General features: G+C 31.4%; 4 protein-coding genes across 5 annotated transcripts; all 4 read left to right on the forward strand.

The window, feature by feature from the left end:
* Nucleotides 1–56: 56 nt before the first annotated feature.
* Nucleotides 57–3,015, forward strand: qkr58E-2 (quaking related 58E-2). 2 transcript variants are annotated; one of them, XM_014236644.3, is made up of 5 exons: nucleotides 57–499; nucleotides 560–678; nucleotides 751–1,208; nucleotides 1,321–1,453; nucleotides 1,518–1,691. In XM_014236644.3, exons 1-4 carry the CDS (start codon nucleotides 289–291, stop codon nucleotides 1,448–1,450), a joined length of 918 nt encoding a protein of 305 aa, XP_014092119.1. In that variant the 5' UTR covers nucleotides 57–288; the 3' UTR covers nucleotides 1,451–1,453; nucleotides 1,518–1,691. The 2 variants fall into 2 exon arrangements, with proteins under 2 accessions (XP_014092119.1, XP_014092117.1); XM_014236642.3 differs by having other exon boundaries at nucleotides 58–499; nucleotides 1,321–1,421; nucleotides 1,518–3,015.
* A 133-nt stretch (nucleotides 3,016–3,148) lies between these two features.
* On the forward strand, nucleotides 3,149–9,749 carry rad50 (DNA repair protein rad50). Its single transcript, XM_014236647.3, has 12 exons — nucleotides 3,149–3,950; nucleotides 4,081–4,462; nucleotides 4,520–4,705; nucleotides 4,804–5,017; nucleotides 5,077–6,255; nucleotides 6,610–6,676; nucleotides 6,746–7,102; nucleotides 7,546–7,715; nucleotides 7,790–8,050; nucleotides 8,141–8,243; nucleotides 8,651–8,879; nucleotides 8,953–9,749. Exons 1-12 carry the CDS (start codon nucleotides 3,882–3,884, stop codon nucleotides 9,660–9,662), a joined length of 3,927 nt encoding a protein of 1,308 aa, XP_014092122.2. The 5' UTR covers nucleotides 3,149–3,881; the 3' UTR covers nucleotides 9,663–9,749.
* Nucleotides 9,750–12,087: 2,338 nt separating this feature from the next.
* On the forward strand, nucleotides 12,088–12,455 carry LOC118683230 (uncharacterized). Its single transcript, XM_036375607.2, has one exon. It carries the CDS (start codon nucleotides 12,185–12,187, stop codon nucleotides 12,344–12,346), a length of 162 nt encoding a protein of 53 aa, XP_036231500.1. The 5' UTR covers nucleotides 12,088–12,184; the 3' UTR covers nucleotides 12,347–12,455.
* A 1,305-nt stretch (nucleotides 12,456–13,760) lies between these two features.
* Nucleotides 13,761–17,282, forward strand: ppk12 (pickpocket 12). The gene is made up of 8 exons (XM_036375554.2): nucleotides 13,761–14,360; nucleotides 14,440–14,640; nucleotides 15,041–15,164; nucleotides 15,543–15,691; nucleotides 15,780–15,987; nucleotides 16,220–16,808; nucleotides 16,912–17,071; nucleotides 17,178–17,282. The coding sequence occupies exons 1-8, from the start codon at nucleotides 14,230–14,232 to the stop codon at nucleotides 17,218–17,220; spliced, it is 1,605 nt and encodes a 534-aa protein (XP_036231447.2). The 5' UTR covers nucleotides 13,761–14,229; the 3' UTR covers nucleotides 17,221–17,282.
* Nucleotides 17,283–17,587: the final 305 nt, after the last annotated feature.

The raw sequence follows: 17,587 nt of genomic DNA on the forward strand, positions 1-17,587 counted from the left end.
AATTTTGGCATCTCTGGTTTTGCGGCGAATGATATGGAAAATGTCAAAATGATTCGCCGTTTCAAGGGGAGGAAAATTAATGAAAGACTTGACAGGTATTCAGTCTGCCTTGCAGCATATATGCCGTTGTCTATTTTTTAAATATTCCTATTTATGTTAAATAAGTGAATTTAATTGCTAGCAAAATACAATTTATGTAAATGCACTAACCCAGGCATAAGCGTAAAGTAGCTGTATTAAAGTTATATTGTGAAAATATTGTAAACGATTTTGAGGGGTAGCAACGGTATGGCGGAAAATGGCATGCGTGTTGGAGGCGCCAGCGGTACTGAAGTTGGCGACTATAGTAATGGAAATCATGAGCACGAGTTAGGCCAAGAAAATATTAAGAGCACGCCGCGATTAAACGAGACTGCACAAAAGTATATGCAAGAATTACTCGCTGAGCGAGCACGTATGGAAAATCACTTTCCTTTAGCAGTGAAGCTGATCGATGAAGGTAAGTAATAATAAGACAGACAAATTAATATAATGTTTAATACAAATATTTTTCCTCCAGCTCTGGAACGCATCCAGCTGAATGGACGCATACCTACGCGTGAGCAATATGCAGATGTTTATCAGCAAAGGACTATTAGACTGTCACAAAAGGTGCATGTTCCCATAAAAGATAAAAAGGTTTGTAAAATATTTTTGTATTTATGTTATTTATACATTTAATTACATTTTTTGTGATTATCATCTTTGTAGTTTAATTACGTTGGGAAATTGCTTGGACCAAAGGGAAACTCATTGCGACGTCTACAAGAGGAAACACAATGTAAAATTGTGATACTTGGACGTTTTTCAATGAAAGATCGTGTTCGCGAAGAGGAGTTGCGCAACTCGGCTGATGCCAAATACGCTCATCTTAATTTACCGTTACATGTTGAAGTGTCAACCGTTGCCCCACCAGCTGAAGCATATGCACGCATTGCCTACGCTTTAGCAGAAATTCGACGTTATTTAATACCGGACAAACACGATGACATACGGCAAGAGCAATTTCGTGAGCTAATGGAAGATCCTGAAGCTGCTAAGAAAATTACCACACGTCAACAACAGCAACAGCAGCAACAACAACAAAATAACGCTCATTCAGTTGGCGGCAACAACAATAATTCAAATCATCGCTCAGGTGGTTCAGCTGGAAGCAGCGGCATGTATAGGTAATAAATCACTGAATATTCAACATATTTTCATAAGTACTTTTGCACAATTATAATTTTAATTCGAAACAGAAACACACCAAAAAAATTATTAACACCATCTTCTTTTTAGGCCTAAATATCAACAGCAATTTAACTACCATTATAATGATGAGACTGTTTATTACCGTTCGCATAACAACAATTATCACCAACCAAAACCTTATGTGCCAGGTGAAAATAATGGCTTTTATACTCGATAATATGTATTTAATAAATGTTTTTATGCCGCACATTTATATATGCATATACATATTTAATATTTTACAGCTGCCCAACGCTCAAACTTAATGCACTCGACAATGCCACCACAAGCTATTGTCAATGCTTCACCATCGGGTATGATGCCAAATACATCAAATTATAGTGGGCGTGGTTCAGCCATAAATAGTGGCATACCATCGAATAACGTAAATAATTTACGATACCGTTCGTCATTGCCGCCGTATCAGTTTGTGAAAAAATAATGGACAGACATAGCCATTAAATGGATTTCGAAAAGTTTATTTTTTGTTGCTTCGTTTTCCATATTTCCAATGTATGTAATTATGCATATGCATAAACATATTGTTTACCCCCTATAATGTTAGCATTACGGCTGACCAATGTTTCATTTGTTAACTAGTGTACTGGTTGCGTTATATAGACGTAGTTATATAATATTATTCTACCAAACATAAATACACACGCATACACATATTTGACATTTATGTATAATTTACATACGAACATCCATTTATACATACACATTCATGGTTATGAAAAGTTTGGTGTGTACATATTGTAGAAATTCAATTGTACTGATTTCACCTACTATACATATTTATGCGTAGCCTTAACATATACTTTTATTACATATATACATACATATATATATTTTTTTGAGTTTGTTGAAAGAGTATATCTTTGTTTTTATAACATTAAATTAAAAAAAAAAAACTATACATCTTCATTGCGATTGTCATAATAAAAGCTGCTGCTGAAAATATATAACATAATATTAATAATATTTTATGAAACTCTTGAAGAGTGTTAATAATCTCAATATGCAAATATTCTACAATACATGTTATTATTAAATTATGGTTGCTATTTTGTATTTCCATTTTGGTTTGCGTTCCTTTGAAAGTGATATGCTACAGGTAGTTAGGGAAAAATATTATGCAACCAGAATCTGTATGAAAATCGAGAAGCAAAAATTAACAAACTTACTTTCCCCCGTGGCATATCATTTAAGCAGTAATGCGTTTCAACAAACAGATATTTTTGGGAAAACTTTAATTTTTATTATCGTTATTGCTTTATTACGGCTGTTGACGAACTATTTTTTTAATATACATTCATACATACATACATACTTATATTATTTAACTTCGAAGTTTGTTATGTTTACTTAAAATGAATATGAGTTTTATTCGTTTATTATACATTTTTATTCAAATTTCTAAACAAAGCATAAGTAAAATAATAACAACACGTGGCAATTAGATTACAAATAAAGCTAAAAAAAAATTAATACAAATGTTGAAAAAGGAAAAACATACAAATTTATGCCTAAAATTGCTGATAGAAAAAAGCTGTGTCAAAAGGTGTGCAAACCATTAAAGTGTTTGTATATAAATAAGGGAAGCTAACTTTTTTGAGTGCGTAAATTTTGCAAATTGCCATGTTTAGATACATACATACATAAATATATATAAATACCTTTATGAGTATGCCTCTGTAAAGAAATATAATAATAAATACATACATAATTGATTTAAATGAAGTGAACTAAATATTTCAAGTTTAACTAGAATTATAAGTATTTATAACAACAAATGATAATCTCATGTACGAATAATCGTTGAATTGAAAATGGAAATTAAAACTCAAAATAACAATAAATATACACACATAACAAAATACATACACTCGTCGGTAAGAAAACATTGATTTGAAACTTATTGCAAATCGTGTTTAGAAGTATACTTCTATTTTGAAGCTTAACACATACTACTAGTTTAAGCAACACTAGTTCTCGTTGGTGCAACTAATGGTTGACAATCTGAAAGTGTTTAGTTCTTTAAACTGCCATTTGGAGGCTATTGCTATTAAAGCCACGACAATTTACGTAAACTTACCGACAATAATTTTACTTGACACTAATTTTATTTTTATGGTAAAAATAAACACTCTTAATTTTAAATGATTTTGATAATTTGAAAATTGGTCAGAAACGTTTGTATTTCTGCGGTTATTTAATACACGCTTCCGGTAACTGTTTTTGACCATATGTACAATTTTTTTAAAATTTATTGTGAACAAATGCATTCATAAAATAAAAACCATATCATTCACAATGATTTAAAAACTGTAAATTTGGTCTGTCACCTACAAAATCTATTTACACTTCCTTTTCAGAATGTGTGTTAAAACTACTTCCCGATTTCTTTACAATTAAAAAAATTTAATTTGTTTGCTTAAAGTCCAAACACTGATTTATTTATCTTAAGTGACAATTTCTTTTAAATAAACTTGTGCATAAACATCTGGCCACCTTACCATACGTAACCGGCAAAACGTCGCAATTTTACATTTTATTTTGTTGCTATTTGTTTTTGAATTGTTGTGAAATTTTGCGCCTCTGTAAAAATGTCCACTATTGAAAAATTATCCATACAAGGTATACGTAGTTTTGGTTCCAATTCGGAGGATGTTCAGGTAAGAACCGCATTTATGGAAAACAAGTGTAAAAAATATAAAATGTGCGTGCTACTTCGTTGTATACAAGCTGCTGCTTTTCATAACTTTGTTTAAACTATTTGTTTTTCGAATACTGCTATTTCCCTAGACTATAACATTTTCCTCGCCGGTTACACTGATTCTTGGTGAAAATGGTTGCGGCAAGACCACAATAATAGAGTGCCTTAAATATGGTCTCACTGGTGAAGTGCCGCCTGGTGGTGACCACGGTCGAAGTTTTGTACATGATCCAAAAATATTTAATCAAGCTGGAACTTTGGGTCAAATCAAATTGGAAGTTAGTAATCTGCAAGGAAAACGCTTATCCGTTTGTCGCTCTATGAAAATATCCAACAAACGTGGTAAATATTCATTTGAAACGCTAGATGCGACTATGAACTATATAGATGATAAAGCTGATGGCAAAGGCTCTACGAATTCCATTAGTAAGCGTTGTGTTGATGTCGATGTGGCTATGTGTCAGTTTATGGGTAATTTGCTACATTTATTGGAAATCGGTTTGATTTTGAATAATATTTTGTTTACAGGTGTGTCTAAAGCTATAATCAATAATGTGTTGTTTTGTCATCAGGAGAATTCTAGTTGGCCATTGGACGAGTCTAAAAAGTTGAAAGATAAATTCGATGCCATATTCGGCATAACTGAATTTAATAAAACAATCGAACGTATAATAAAAATGCGCAAAGAGGAGGCAGAAAACTTAAAAGTCAAAGGTACGACATTTTATACTTTTTTAAGCTATTTGTTTTTTCTATGCTATGTCATGGTAATTTTAAACATATTTATTTTTTTGCTTGAAAATATTCAACAGAAGCGGATTTACGCTTTCTTGCGCATTTAAAGCAAGAAATGGATGATAAATCGTTAACTTTGAAGAAGGCCCAAGAGAAGTGTGCAGCTATAGAGCAAGAGTGCGATCGTTGTGAGGAAGAAATGAAGCCGATCGATGCACGTTTGACGGAAATACGCAACGTCGAATATGAAGTTGGCAAGCATCAATCAAAAAAGGTCGAAATCGAAACCGAGTAAGTACAATTAAAAATAGTAAACATATTTTGTCACATCCTAAATAAAACTAACACAGGCAAAAGAACTGTCAGGAGCAAATATTGGCATTAAGCAGTAATATAAAAGTGCCATACGAAGGTAGTCGCGAAGAATTGGAGCAAGAAATTTGTGATTTTGGTCAAAAAATGCTTGAAAAACGTCAACGCCGCAATGTGCTTGACAAAAAAGTGGACGTTTTGAGGCAAGAAGAAAAAACACTACAAAAAACCTTTACGGATTTGGATAAAAGACGCATACTGCTAATGCAACAAAGGCAAAAAGAACAAGAATGTATTTCGAAACGTGCCGAACAGTTAAAAACACTTTGTCAACAATTAGGTATTACACTTACCGAGGATTTAGAATTTCAACCTGAAAGTGTGCCTGGTGTATTGGAAAAAATCGAAAACTCACTGGTAAATAAAGAGTGCAGCATCACGGAGAGTGTGGCGCAAACGGATCAAGATGATAATGAACGGCAGCGAGAAATAGATACGCAGCGCGTGGAACTCACTAAAGTGGAAGAAGGCGTTGTCGCATATGAAAAACAAAAAAACCTGAATGAAAAGGAATTGTCAACTATTACCAAAGAGATTACCGAAATAGAGAGCTCTGCGCGGCGTATAAAAATTTTATCGGAAAATATTGAACGCCTTATGAAAATGATGGACGAAATGAATGGTAAATGCAATCAGGAAACCATGCGAGCTGACATTGCTGAGAATAAAACGAGAATAGTAAAACTGCAAGAGCAATTTCGTGAATTAGATGAGCGTCTAACCAAATTGAATATGATGTCCAAGCTAACGGCTGAGATAACGCTGAAACAAAAAGAGTTGGAGAAGAAAGAGCAGGACGTAAGACGTGTAAAAGGTAAACATGCAGACAACTTTAAGAAACTGCTCTCACGTCCCGTAGAGTTCAACTATAAACGCGCAATGCAATTGTGCAGCGAGAAATTACGTGATAATATTAAGGAGCTGAACGGAAAATCCAATAAACTACAATTGGAACAACAGTCGTGTGAGATAAAGCGTAAAAACCTAAAAGCAGAATTACTGAAATTAGAAAAAGAACTGGAAGAGTCAAAAGAGAAGGTTTACGAAGCGTGTCATGCAGCAACGTACGAGGATACGCTAGCTAAAAGCAAAGCCACCATGGCGAAATATCAATTGGAACATGGCGCCTTGCTCTCTGCCGAAGCCATGTATAAAAAGTAAGTGCTATTTTGTAGTTGTTATTGTTATATTTTCTTTTTTAATTTTATTTTTTATTTATTTTTTTTAATTTTTTATTTTATTTTTTTTTATATATTTTTATTTATTTTATTTTTTATTATTTTATTTTTTTTTAATTTTTATTTTTTTTATTTTTTTTTTAAATTAATTTATTTATTTTTATTATTTTTTTTTTTTAAATTAATTAATTTATTTTTATTATTTTTTATTTTTTTTTATTTATTTTTTTAAATTAATTTATTTATTTTTATTATTTTTTATTTTATATATATTTTTTATATATTTTTTTTTTTTTTTTTTTTTTATAAAATATTTATTACACGTCATTACAGATACATAGAAAAGGTCACAGAGGAGCCGTGCTGCCCGCTATGTCATAAAGATATGACTGATAATGAGGCATGTCAATATGATTAAATATTGCTAACATATTTTAGTTTAATTATATTTTCGGTTTTATGTTTGAAGGCCTCCGATATTACCTTGGAATTATCTGATGAGATAAATCGTTTGCCAGAGAATATAAAACGCACAGAAAAGCTTTTGAAAGCAGAGCAGAAGAAATATGAAAATCTATTACATATGAAATCGGTCGTAGAAACCGTGACTAAACTGGAAGTGGATATTCCGAAGAAAAAGAAAGAACTCACCACCATAGAAGAGAAATTAGCGAAATGTGTAGAAGAATATGAATCACTACAAATGTTATTGGCTGAGCCGAGCGCTTCATTAGAGTTGGCTGATTCGATGATGGGCGATGTTTCACTACTGGATGAGGCTATGAAGGAGATTACGCGATTGAAAAATGATATTGCGCAATTAAATGTGAGTACTAATAAGACATTTTATTTAAAAATTCTTAAGAATTGAGAAAAAAAAACATTAGTATAAAGATACATATACATATATAACGAAAAAATTATATTTTTTTAAATTAAAAAATCAAATTATACAAGAAAAATCGTTAACTTTGGTTACACCAAATCTATTATACCCTTCACAAATCAAAAGTTTCCATACAACAACTTGGTTTGGATCGGTCAGTTTGTATGGCAGCTATATGCTATAGTAACAACATAAACAATTTATTCGGAGACCGTACTATTGTCTTTGACAATAATCCATACCAAATTTCGTAAAGATATCTTGTCAAATAAAAAAGTTTTTCATACAAGTACTTGATTTAGAGCGGTTATTTAGTATGACAGAAAAAAATTGAAATATAAAAAAGTTACAAAATATTATATATATTTTTCAACATATCTTAGACAAGGCTGCCTGCTGATTTTGAGTCCGATGTCAATATAGAGGAGTTGCAAATGATTAAAGCGGGTGTATCTGAAGAACTGGATACCGAGCGCCATAAGCTAGAAGAGAAACAGGCAAATCTGGAGAAAATCGTGAATGCTTTGAATAAGATGCAAGAACAAAAAAACGCGTAAGTGTACAAACGCGTGAAAAATTTCCAAAATAATGAAAAACATCCACCATCACCGTTTCTCTAACCAACAGTTACCAAGATGAACGCTTAAAACTGCAAGAAGGCCAACAATCGTTAGCGCAGCTGCAGGAGCGTCAAACAGAGTTAAAAAATTTAATTGAAAGCAAAACAGCCGAAATAAAACTATTAAGAACTAAATTGCCAACATTGAAGCAAAAGCTGAATTCCTCGGTAGCTGAGAAGAATCGGCTTTTAGAGGCCTCGCGCAAGCGTGTGACGAAAATGCAAAGCGAATTGAATGCTTATAAGAAAATGGAACATGAAATAGAGCGGTGAGTTGCAAAATATTTTTTTTTAATATAAAATCTTACCTTATTTTTCCTCTGCTTATTTTTTGAATTAATTTTAATGTTTCTTCTTAGTTTGAATACTGAAGTTTTGGAATTTCAAATGTTAAATCTTGTTGCTGAAATTGCAGAATTGAAAGAATCGATAAAGAAATGCAAAGCGGAGATTGAAAAGAAGGTATAAATGTTAAAAAAATATTTGATTTATTTATGAATCGTTTAAAAGTAGATATATTTATGTTTACAAACAATCAGGGTTGTGAGTATTATAATTAAAAAAATTTGGTCTAAAAATTAGATTAAAAATGTTAATTAATAAAATTAAAAATTTAATTTAAATTTTGGCATTTATTTTATTTTTCAATACGGTGTTTGCACTTAGAAATTTGAAAATTATTTTTATTTAAGATTTCTGGGTTTAAAAACAATGTACAATATTTCAAATTTTAATACAAATATTTTTAATGCATTATTTGCAACCCTGAATACAATGTTAGAATTATAAAAAATAGTTTTTGAAAACTTTTTAATATCTTTTTTTTTACTAATGCGTTTTCTCTGCTTGAAATATTTTATTCATTTTAGGCTGCAGAAATTTCCAAAACTTCAACAGAACTCGAAGCGGTCAAAACCGAATGCTTGCAGCAAGAAACGCTCGAACGTGATCTGAAGGATAACCGTGAATTGAAGATATTGCAGGATAAAAAGGCGAGCATTGACGTGCGGGTGCAAGCTATTACCAAGCAATTAGGAAAAATGGATTTCCCCAAACTGTCAGTGGAGAAGAATACATTGGTCAAACAACGTGAAAAGGGTATAAGAATTAACCACAAACGTCAATTTTATTTTTACACATAAAATTTTAATTAAAAAAAAACTCATTGCAGGCACTGAGCGTAAGGGCGAATTAATCGGTAAAATTGGCGAAGTTAAAAATCAAATAAAAAAATTGGAAGGTGAAATAAATGAGCCAAAATATAGGAATTCCTTAGAAAATTATCGTCGTGCCGATTACCAAGTAGAAGTAAGCAAACAACTGATTAAGGAGTTGGGTGAGAGTCGCATCAGTTTAGAGTGGTCGCTTATGCAATTTCATGCTGAAAAAATGGAACGTATTAATAAACTTATACGTGAGTATTGGCGTCTAATTTATCGTGGCAACGACATCGACTACATACAAATACAAACTGATGAAGTGGACCTGAATGCGAATGCCGATCGGCGACGCAACTACAATTATCGTGTTATGCAATCGAAGAATGGCTCCGAGATTGAGATGCGCGGTCGTTGTAGTGCTGGTCAACGTGTATTGGCATCGTTAATTATACGCATGGCCTTGGCCGAAACGTTTAGCAGCAATTGCGGTGTGTTAGCGCTGGATGAGCCGACCACCAATTTGGATCGTAATAATATTTTATCATTGTGTGAGGCATTAAATCGCATTGTAGACGAACGGCGCATGCAATCGAACTTTATGTTGATCATAATTACGCATGATGATGATTTCATATCCACTTTGGGCAAAATAACAACCTATCATCGCGTATTTCGTAATGATGAATGCAAATCGGTTATAAGGAAAGTGAAGGTGGCCTAAGTTAAGTTAAATTTCTTGCTATAATTCCAATTATATACATATATACATTTTTTGAATATAAATATTTTTCAACTATTATGCATATTTATATGAAACATACATTCTATCAGTATATTGATACCTCAAATGACTGCTTTTTCCTACTCTCGCAATATGTTGATATAATGATTTTCGCCTTTCTTTTTTACTCTATATCGCATATGTACGTCAATAAATGTTGTGTACTATTGACATATACCTCAATAAAGTTAAGCTTTACTAATTGCGAGTGTTATAATGTTCGACTGCATTCGAATTTAGTCGTTTCTAACTTAAGTATTATATAAAAGTAAGGTCATCTCTAATTTGCGATTACAAAATATAGAAATTCAGTTGAGTAATTTGAAAGCTGATTTAAACGAATATATTTTTTAAATTTTTTAAATTGTTTTTAATAATGTGTTTTTTTTTAATCTATATTTTTTTATATTGCTTTTAATAATGTTATTTATTTTAAATTATATTTTTTTATAATTATTTTGATTTATTATTTCATATCTTTTTTTATTTTTTTTATATTTTTACTATTTTTATTTTGTTTTTACTTTTTTTTATACTGTTTTTATTTTTTTTTGTACTGCTTTTAATTTTTTTATATTTTTGTAAATTGCTTAAATATTTTTAATTTATTTTTATACATATTTTTTAAAATTATTTTTATATTGTTTTTAAATATATTTCTAATTTTTTTTTTAAGTTTTTTGTATACATTGTTTTATTGTAAATTTTTTATGTACTTTTTTAATTTGATTTCTAGTTTTTTTAATTTTTCGTGTCATTTGTTTTTAATTTTTTTGGACTCTTTTTTAAATTTTGTTTCATTTGTATTTAATTTTTTTTTATTTTTCATAATTTTTTTTTATTTTTCATAGTTTTTTTTTATTTTTCATAATTTTTTTTTTTTAATTTTTTGGTTTTTGTTATTTTATAAGTTGTATTTATTTTGTTTGGCTTTTATAGGTTTCTGTTTTGATAAGTTTTGTAATTATTCCAAATTTTTTTATATAGTTTTATATTGTTTTTATTATGTTTTTTTTAAATTTGTATGTTACTTTTAAATTTTTATATATATTTTTTAATTTTATTTTTTATATTGCTATTAAATAAAACATTTTTTAAAATTGTTTTTAAATGTTGGTGTTTTATTTTTTAATTTCTTTAAAACTTGTATTTTTTTTATTATTATTTTTTTGATTAAAATTATTTTCCATTGAGAGATTTGCGAACTCCACGAAGTTGATATTAACACATATTTTTTTTTAATTCTATATATTTTTATATTGTTTTAATAATGTTTTTTTTTGTTAAATGTTTTTATAATTATTTTAATTAATTATTTTACATCTTTTTTAGATATTTTATATATTAAAATTTTTTTATTTTGTGTTTTTCTTTTGTTATTTTCAATTTTTTTATATATTTAAAAATTTTTTTTTGTTACATTTGTGAATTTCTTTTTTTATATTTTGTAACATTTTTTTATATTTCTTAAAATTTTTTTTCAGATGGTTTTTAAATGTATTTATAATATGTTTGCTTATTATTTTTTAATTATTTTATAATCTGTATTTGTATTTTAAATTTGTTTCTTTTTTAGTTTTTTGGTTTAACCTGGTTTTTTTTTTAATTATTATTATATTAATAAGATGTTAAAGAAGGGCGTTTGTTTTTTGTTGCCAATTATATAGAAACTTTTAAGAAAATAGTCGTACTTTTCTATTTAAGAAATCAATACCAATATTCTTCATAGTTATGTGTTATCTATGTATACATGTAGAATTATGCCTTAATATACATATGTATTTATATAAATGAATAAAATCAGAACATTAATACCGTATTTATAGCAATCATTATCAGCAACAGCGTCAGCTAGTGCTAGCTAGAGTGCAAACTAACCTGTGGAGATAATAGTAAACCGGTTGCTCTTAGGTATGGATATATTGCCATAGTACAAAAAAAATCAAAAAATTCAGGTAGGCCCTTGGTGGATATAAATACCGGTCCGTTTTGGTTACAGAGAGTCGACAATCTACAAGCAAGTCGAGTTTACCGTTAGATAATACTTGAAATATATATCACCTGTATTTTCTAACAAATAGCAATTCTTTAAACTTTTGATTTGAATTTTCCTCACACATTCGCCAAATAATGTCTGGACGCGCACGAGTCACAAGGTAACCAAAGTAAACAAAAATAGTTGCTAGCGTAACATAATGAAAAAAATGCTGCCAATGCCTGCAAATTGACCTGTTATCTTGTCTTTGGAAGCATCTGTATCAATAAAATGTTCGACGCAAACACTCACATTTTGTATGGCTTTGTTTCGAACTATTTCGCCTCGTAAAATCATACTGATCTGTGAGTATAAATATGCGCAATATTTTCATTGATATTCTCAGTATTTAAGAGGCTATTGCAACCAGCAGTCAAAGTTGATAGTATTCCGTATATAGGCGACGTTAAAAATCAAAAAAACAAAAATGCAGTCATCTATGTTGTTCGTTACGCTATTGCTGATCTCCACTTTGCTACTGGTCAGCGTTCCGTCCGCCGAATCGACGCTAATTTTATTGCTTTGTGCTCTAGGATCACCATTATGTCCATTCACCACAACTGCTGCCCCTGTTGCTAGTAGTACTTAAGCTAGGTGTGGGCAAAAGGGAACGATACTAAACAGGACAAGGTTTTAAAGAAGTGCTCTGTCTTTTAATGGATTTGGATAAATAAAATAACTTAATGCAAATTAAAAAAGACTTTAATTGTGAGATTCGAGTGGTAGTCAAAGTTGGGTAGGTTGGAATGTGGCTTCTCTCTAACTGTTCTTGGAAAGTTCGAAACTTTTTTTATGAAATCATTCTTTGAAATCTGTCACTTACCAGGTTTTCTAGTCTTCAAGTTGTCGATTGATATTCATTTACTGCTCCACTTGCTCTTTCTAAAGCGCTTTCTTTTACCTCATTAAAAGTGTACTACCACTACATACTGTAAAATCTACACTCATTCCGGAGACTGGTTCTATCCTGTTCTATGCTGTTGCTTTTGGTTTATTTCGTCTGTTACAGATAGCTAAGTATCTAAGTGCTGCTATTTTTTAATAATGGCAGTGGCTCCTTGACAGGCATTGGTAGAAGGAAGAAGTTTGCCTAAATATCTAAGGTAGGTTAGTGATAGCTTTATTAAGGCAAACGCCTTGGGGTCTATGCGTCTGTTAACAACCTTATTCTGTAAAGCAACTATGTACATCAGTTTTTCCAAATTGCGCCATACATTCCTTATTTGCTTTACTATATAATAGAATATTTTAATCAAAAAACACTTAATATTAACCCAAATAGAATGACGCCACCATGTTGATGTTGATATTATTTTGGCCGAGCTTCCCCAATTTGTGGTGTGTAGTGGTGGTTTGGTATCAGCACAAAACATTTCTTAAGGGGTTATCCAAGCATTTGACTTAATATATAAATAAAAAAACCCACATTTACAGAATTTAATGTATTTAATTAACAGCGATTAATTTTGAAACTTTTTTGGAATCCTTTGATCCCTTAACCGATCTTCAGGAGGACTTCTGAAAAAAGAAGTTTGGCGGTGGAGTAAATTTATCTGCTTAAAATTATTTAAAATGCAAAAAAAATATATATATTTTTCCAGTAGATGAATACAGGTAATAATCGTAGGACTAGTCAAAATTTTAGTTTTTGACAAAATGGCGGCTTCCCAAAACAAATTATAGTTTGTAAAAATTCTTATTTCTTCGAGCTTTATCTGAAAAATATATTTAAGGAGGTAGTGTGAAAAATTCAAGTCGATCGGAGAAATTTTCCTCATGGACTCTGGAAACAGCGTTTCAAGAAACACGCGTTTAAAGTTTTGGGAGTCGATTTCACTAAGTTACAAAATTGTTACAAATATGCGCATAGCTCCGAAACTATTTGCCGTGTCGACTTAAAATTTTCGGAAAATATTCTCAAATAAATGTATGTACATTAGATATACATATGGATATGTAAAACAAAAAATCGATTTTTAGTATTTTACAATTGAATATAAGCCCTTCACTTATTGTTTTTGCCAGATGCCTATCAGTGCTCTAGTAATTCTGGTTAAGTACGCCCGACTGTTTTTGGTGGATGTGTTGTTCTATGGATGAATCTCATTTGTACAAATATTCGTCCTTTGTGTTCCAATAAATAAAGAAACACACCGATTATAATCATCAACGGAACACACGACTTATCATTCGATAGTGATGTACCGAAATCACTTGGTTAGCGACCGCCGCCAAATTAAAAATCACTTAGCACAGGTCAAAAACGAAATGCTCATTATCTAAGTGTTTAATTACACTAACGATGGGGGGTCCTAAGTTAAATAAGTACTTTCGTTGCAATGCCACATGTCTAGATACATATTTGTCTACACATCCAGCTTATTAATCAGTGTACTTATACGACTGCCTTAGATAAATTAGCTCATTCGGTTAAGAACACTTGTCACGCAAGCAAAACTTTGCTGCTGTTCAATGGCAAATACTCAAGAAAACAAAAAAATTGTGAAAACTTATTGTCGAGGCAATATGAAGAAGTTTCTTAAGGAGACCACATTGCATGGCTTGAAATATCTGGCTGACGATAGCATCACCATTTGGGAGAAGTAAGTGAATTTTTGGTAAATGTAATAGTAGTGCTTCGAAAACTTTAAATTTAATTTGCAACAATGCTCTGCTTTATAGGTCTTTTTTTTTGTGCGCCTTTCTTGCTGCCATCATAGTAACGGCCAATCTAATTGCGAATGTGTATGCTAAATGGATTAGCACGCCAGTGATTATTGGCATAAGTCCACATCCCACGTCCATATTGAATACACCATTTCCAGCTATAACTGTTTGTAATATGAATCAGGTGATGGCGAGCAGTGTGGCGAATTATACAACGTAAGTGAACACGATTAAAGCTATGCGAAACTAAAAATTATTTTAAAAAGTTTGCAATACTTTGAGCCTGTTGAAATTTTGAAAATACCGAAGCTTGAGATCTCCTCAACTTCAGATTATCGAAGTTCTAAACGGGCACTGCCACAGAGTTTTATATGGTTTGCGGTATTAATATTCTTTAGTTTTTTGTGAATGCGTCCGGGTTTATTTTCGGATTGTCAATAGTTAATTTTCGTTATTCAGATAATCTCAGGAACTTATAAAACTCTGTATCAGTGGACTGTTGGGCTTCATTGGTAGTGGTTAAGGTTCTTTTTCTACAATTTTAAAAGTCTTACTGTACTGAGCACTTCTATGAGTTGTCTCAATTTATTTTCGTAATTTCGATTATTTTTTACAGCGATTCCAGCGAGGGTGTCTTGTTAAAACTGTTATGCAATGTGGGATCAATTGTGGATGAAAAATTAATAGAATCGCCAAATTTTAAAAATAACAATTTGACAGTTTCAACATTTTTACTTGAGGTGAGTATATATATAGGTATATGATATCCTAACCGAACCAGTAGTTTAAAAGCTGAAATATTACTCTGAGGTATTCTGAGGCTATTCTGAGGTATTCTTCTCTTAAAAATTGTTCTGCTAAAGAATGAGTATATTTAAGTAAACCCCTTTACCATAACCTTAAATACTCGTATATGGTAAATCAAAAATTATTGTGTTTTCACGATGCCTTGCTCACAATACTAGTAAACCACAGTTTCGAAATAAGATTTTAAAAAATATAATCCCATTAAAAAAAAAGATTGAGAAAACTCCATTCGGTTTACGGTACTTCCCACACTTTCTCAATGTCAACTCACTAATTTCAATTCTCTCGCTCACTTATTCAAACATTTCTAGCACGCCCAACCATGCTCTCGAATGTTACTCTCCTGTTCGATTGGTTCGTCTGTAAAGAACTGCTCCGATCTATTTCGTGAAATTATGACAGATGAGGGTCTTTGCTGTGTTTTCAATGTTTTACATCCTGATTTTCTATTTAAGGGCAAGTAAGTGATTTTAATAAATTTTAAAACTTGTCTTGACTACTTCTATACATTTCTATACTGCTTTTTCTCTCTGTGCCTTCCTTTGTAGCACTAAAAAAATAATTAGCGACTACGAACGTGCCGATAACGGTATACCGATCGATTGGGATCCGGAAAGTGGTTATCCCAAAGTCTTACCATCGAATTACTATCCGCGTGCCGCATCTGGAACGGGTGTATCAATGGGCCTTTCATTGATATTAGATGCCGAACTAGATAATTATTACTGCTCAACAACCAATGGTCCCGGTTTTAAGGTGAGTTAATAATATAAACCTAGTTATAATATAGTAATGCAGTTCCTTGAAGATTTGTCAATAAATTCAGTTTTCTCTCACCCTCTTTCTACCTCTTTGTCTCTTTCTATATTACACTTACTTTTTCTATATCTCTCTCTTTCTATCTATCTCTCTCCTTATCTACTATTTTCTCTCCATTTCTATTCTATTAAACTCTCTCTCTCTCCCTCTCTACCCTTTTTCTTTCCAGATCGGCATGCATAATGCAATCGAAGCGACTACAATCAGAGAAACTGCGCTCATTTTGCCCGTGAGTTTCGAGACTCGTTTGCGGATCGATGTCACTAGTACTGAAGGCACCGCAACGGTACGCCATTTGCGTCGCAATGAACGTCAGTGTCTGTTTAATGGTGAAGAGAATTTACTCTATTTCACACATTACTCACGACGCAATTGCGAGAGTGAATGTCTTGTGAAATATCTCTATGAACAATGCAAATGTGTACCGTACAATTTACCGTTGATTTTTGAAAATGCAACCGTATGCAGTGTACAACAAACATATTGCATTAGTTTAGCCGAAAATAATTGGTTGAAAGGTGACGGTGGAAGTAGTTGTCGAAAACTTTGTTTACCCGCATGCTTTGATTTGAGCTATAAAGCCGAAGCTACTTCGACACCTTTACGAGCTTACAACTATCTGACCCCACCAAGTATATTAAAGAATATGTCAATGGAGTATATTAACAAAAATGTTGCGGTGGTGCATTTATTCTATCGCGAATCCGTATTCCATGGTGTTCTGAAAAATGTCTATGTCGGCTTTACGGAATTTCTATGTGAGTACCTTAGCGCTCTTTTATTATTATGTCCAAATCTAAAACTGTTTCTAAAACAAAAATGTCATGATAAACAATTTGTTTATTTATTTCTCGGCTTAAGCTAACACTGGCGGCATTATGGGCTTGTTTATGGGTTTTAGTTTCATATCTGTTGCCGAAGTAATTTATTTTGCTTTCATGCGTCCCATATTCGAGTTGATTTTGCCAGTGAGAAGAAAAAGAATGATACAACGCAGAGCTAACTTAAAGTTGAGAATGAGGTAAAGTTTTTGGTGTATTGTGGTGATTACTAATTGAAAAGGCAGTTTGCGGAAATGCTATGAATTTTGAAGCTCTCTTAATTTATTTGTTTCTTTCCACAAGCAGACCGCGTTTTCAACCGAATCATCGATTTCTAAAAGCCAATTGAGTGACAGTGAGGTCAGTGAGACTCATACGTGTACATGAAATATATGCACTTTACGTTTTCACAATAATTTTGAAAAAAAATAAAATAAAAATTAAATTATATTAAAAAGATAAATAAAGAAAATATTAGTTTTTTTTTAGAAAATTATTTGATTAGGTATATGGTAGGTGGGCTAGGGAAGTACTAAACCATTTTTTTTCATATTTAGCAGTAAGCTAAGTTTTATTCATATATTTTTCAAATTTACCGATATTTTCAGTATATTCATACATTTTTATAAGAGAGTTGAGGCACTATTTGTGTTCCGATATTTTTATTGATGTTGGATTTATCTAATGTAAAAGCGAAAAAATCTGTTGTAGTTTAA

Source organism: Bactrocera oleae, chromosome 4 (genome assembly GCF_042242935.1).
Source record: "Bactrocera oleae isolate idBacOlea1 chromosome 4, idBacOlea1, whole genome shotgun sequence".
NCBI classification, from domain to species: domain Eukaryota; kingdom Metazoa; phylum Arthropoda; class Insecta; order Diptera; family Tephritidae; genus Bactrocera; species Bactrocera oleae.

What these genes read in the sequence shown, in the direction of transcription:
- ppk12 (XM_036375554.2), top strand. Translation starts at nt 14,230, where the DNA reads ATGGCAAATACTCAAGAAAACAAAAAAATTGTGAAAACTTATTGTCGA. An exon ending in GATTTTCTATTTAAGGGCAA is followed by an intron (nt 15,692 to 15,779) that starts GTAAGTGATTTT and finishes CTTCCTTTGTAG; the next exon opens with CACTAAAAAAATAATTAGCG. An exon ending in CCAATGGTCCCGGTTTTAAG is followed by an intron (nt 15,988 to 16,219) that starts GTGAGTTAATAA and finishes TTTTCTTTCCAG; the next exon opens with ATCGGCATGCATAATGCAAT.
- rad50 (XM_014236647.3), top strand. Translation starts at nt 3,882, where the DNA reads ATGTCCACTATTGAAAAATTATCCATACAAGGTATACGTAGTTTTGGT. An exon ending in GGCTATGTGTCAGTTTATGG is followed by an intron (nt 4,463 to 4,519) that starts GTAATTTGCTAC and finishes TTTTGTTTACAG; the next exon opens with GTGTGTCTAAAGCTATAATC. An exon ending in ATGGAACATGAAATAGAGCG is followed by an intron (nt 8,051 to 8,140) that starts GTGAGTTGCAAA and finishes GTTTCTTCTTAG; the next exon opens with TTTGAATACTGAAGTTTTGG.
- LOC118683230 (XM_036375607.2), top strand. Translation starts at nt 12,185, where the DNA reads ATGCAGTCATCTATGTTGTTCGTTACGCTATTGCTGATCTCCACTTTG.
- qkr58E-2 (XM_014236642.3), top strand. Translation starts at nt 289, where the DNA reads ATGGCGGAAAATGGCATGCGTGTTGGAGGCGCCAGCGGTACTGAAGTT. An exon ending in TTCCCATAAAAGATAAAAAG is followed by an intron (nt 679 to 750) that starts GTTTGTAAAATA and finishes TCATCTTTGTAG; the next exon opens with TTTAATTACGTTGGGAAATT. An exon ending in GGAAGCAGCGGCATGTATAG is followed by an intron (nt 1,209 to 1,320) that starts GTAATAAATCAC and finishes TCTTCTTTTTAG; the next exon opens with GCCTAAATATCAACAGCAAT.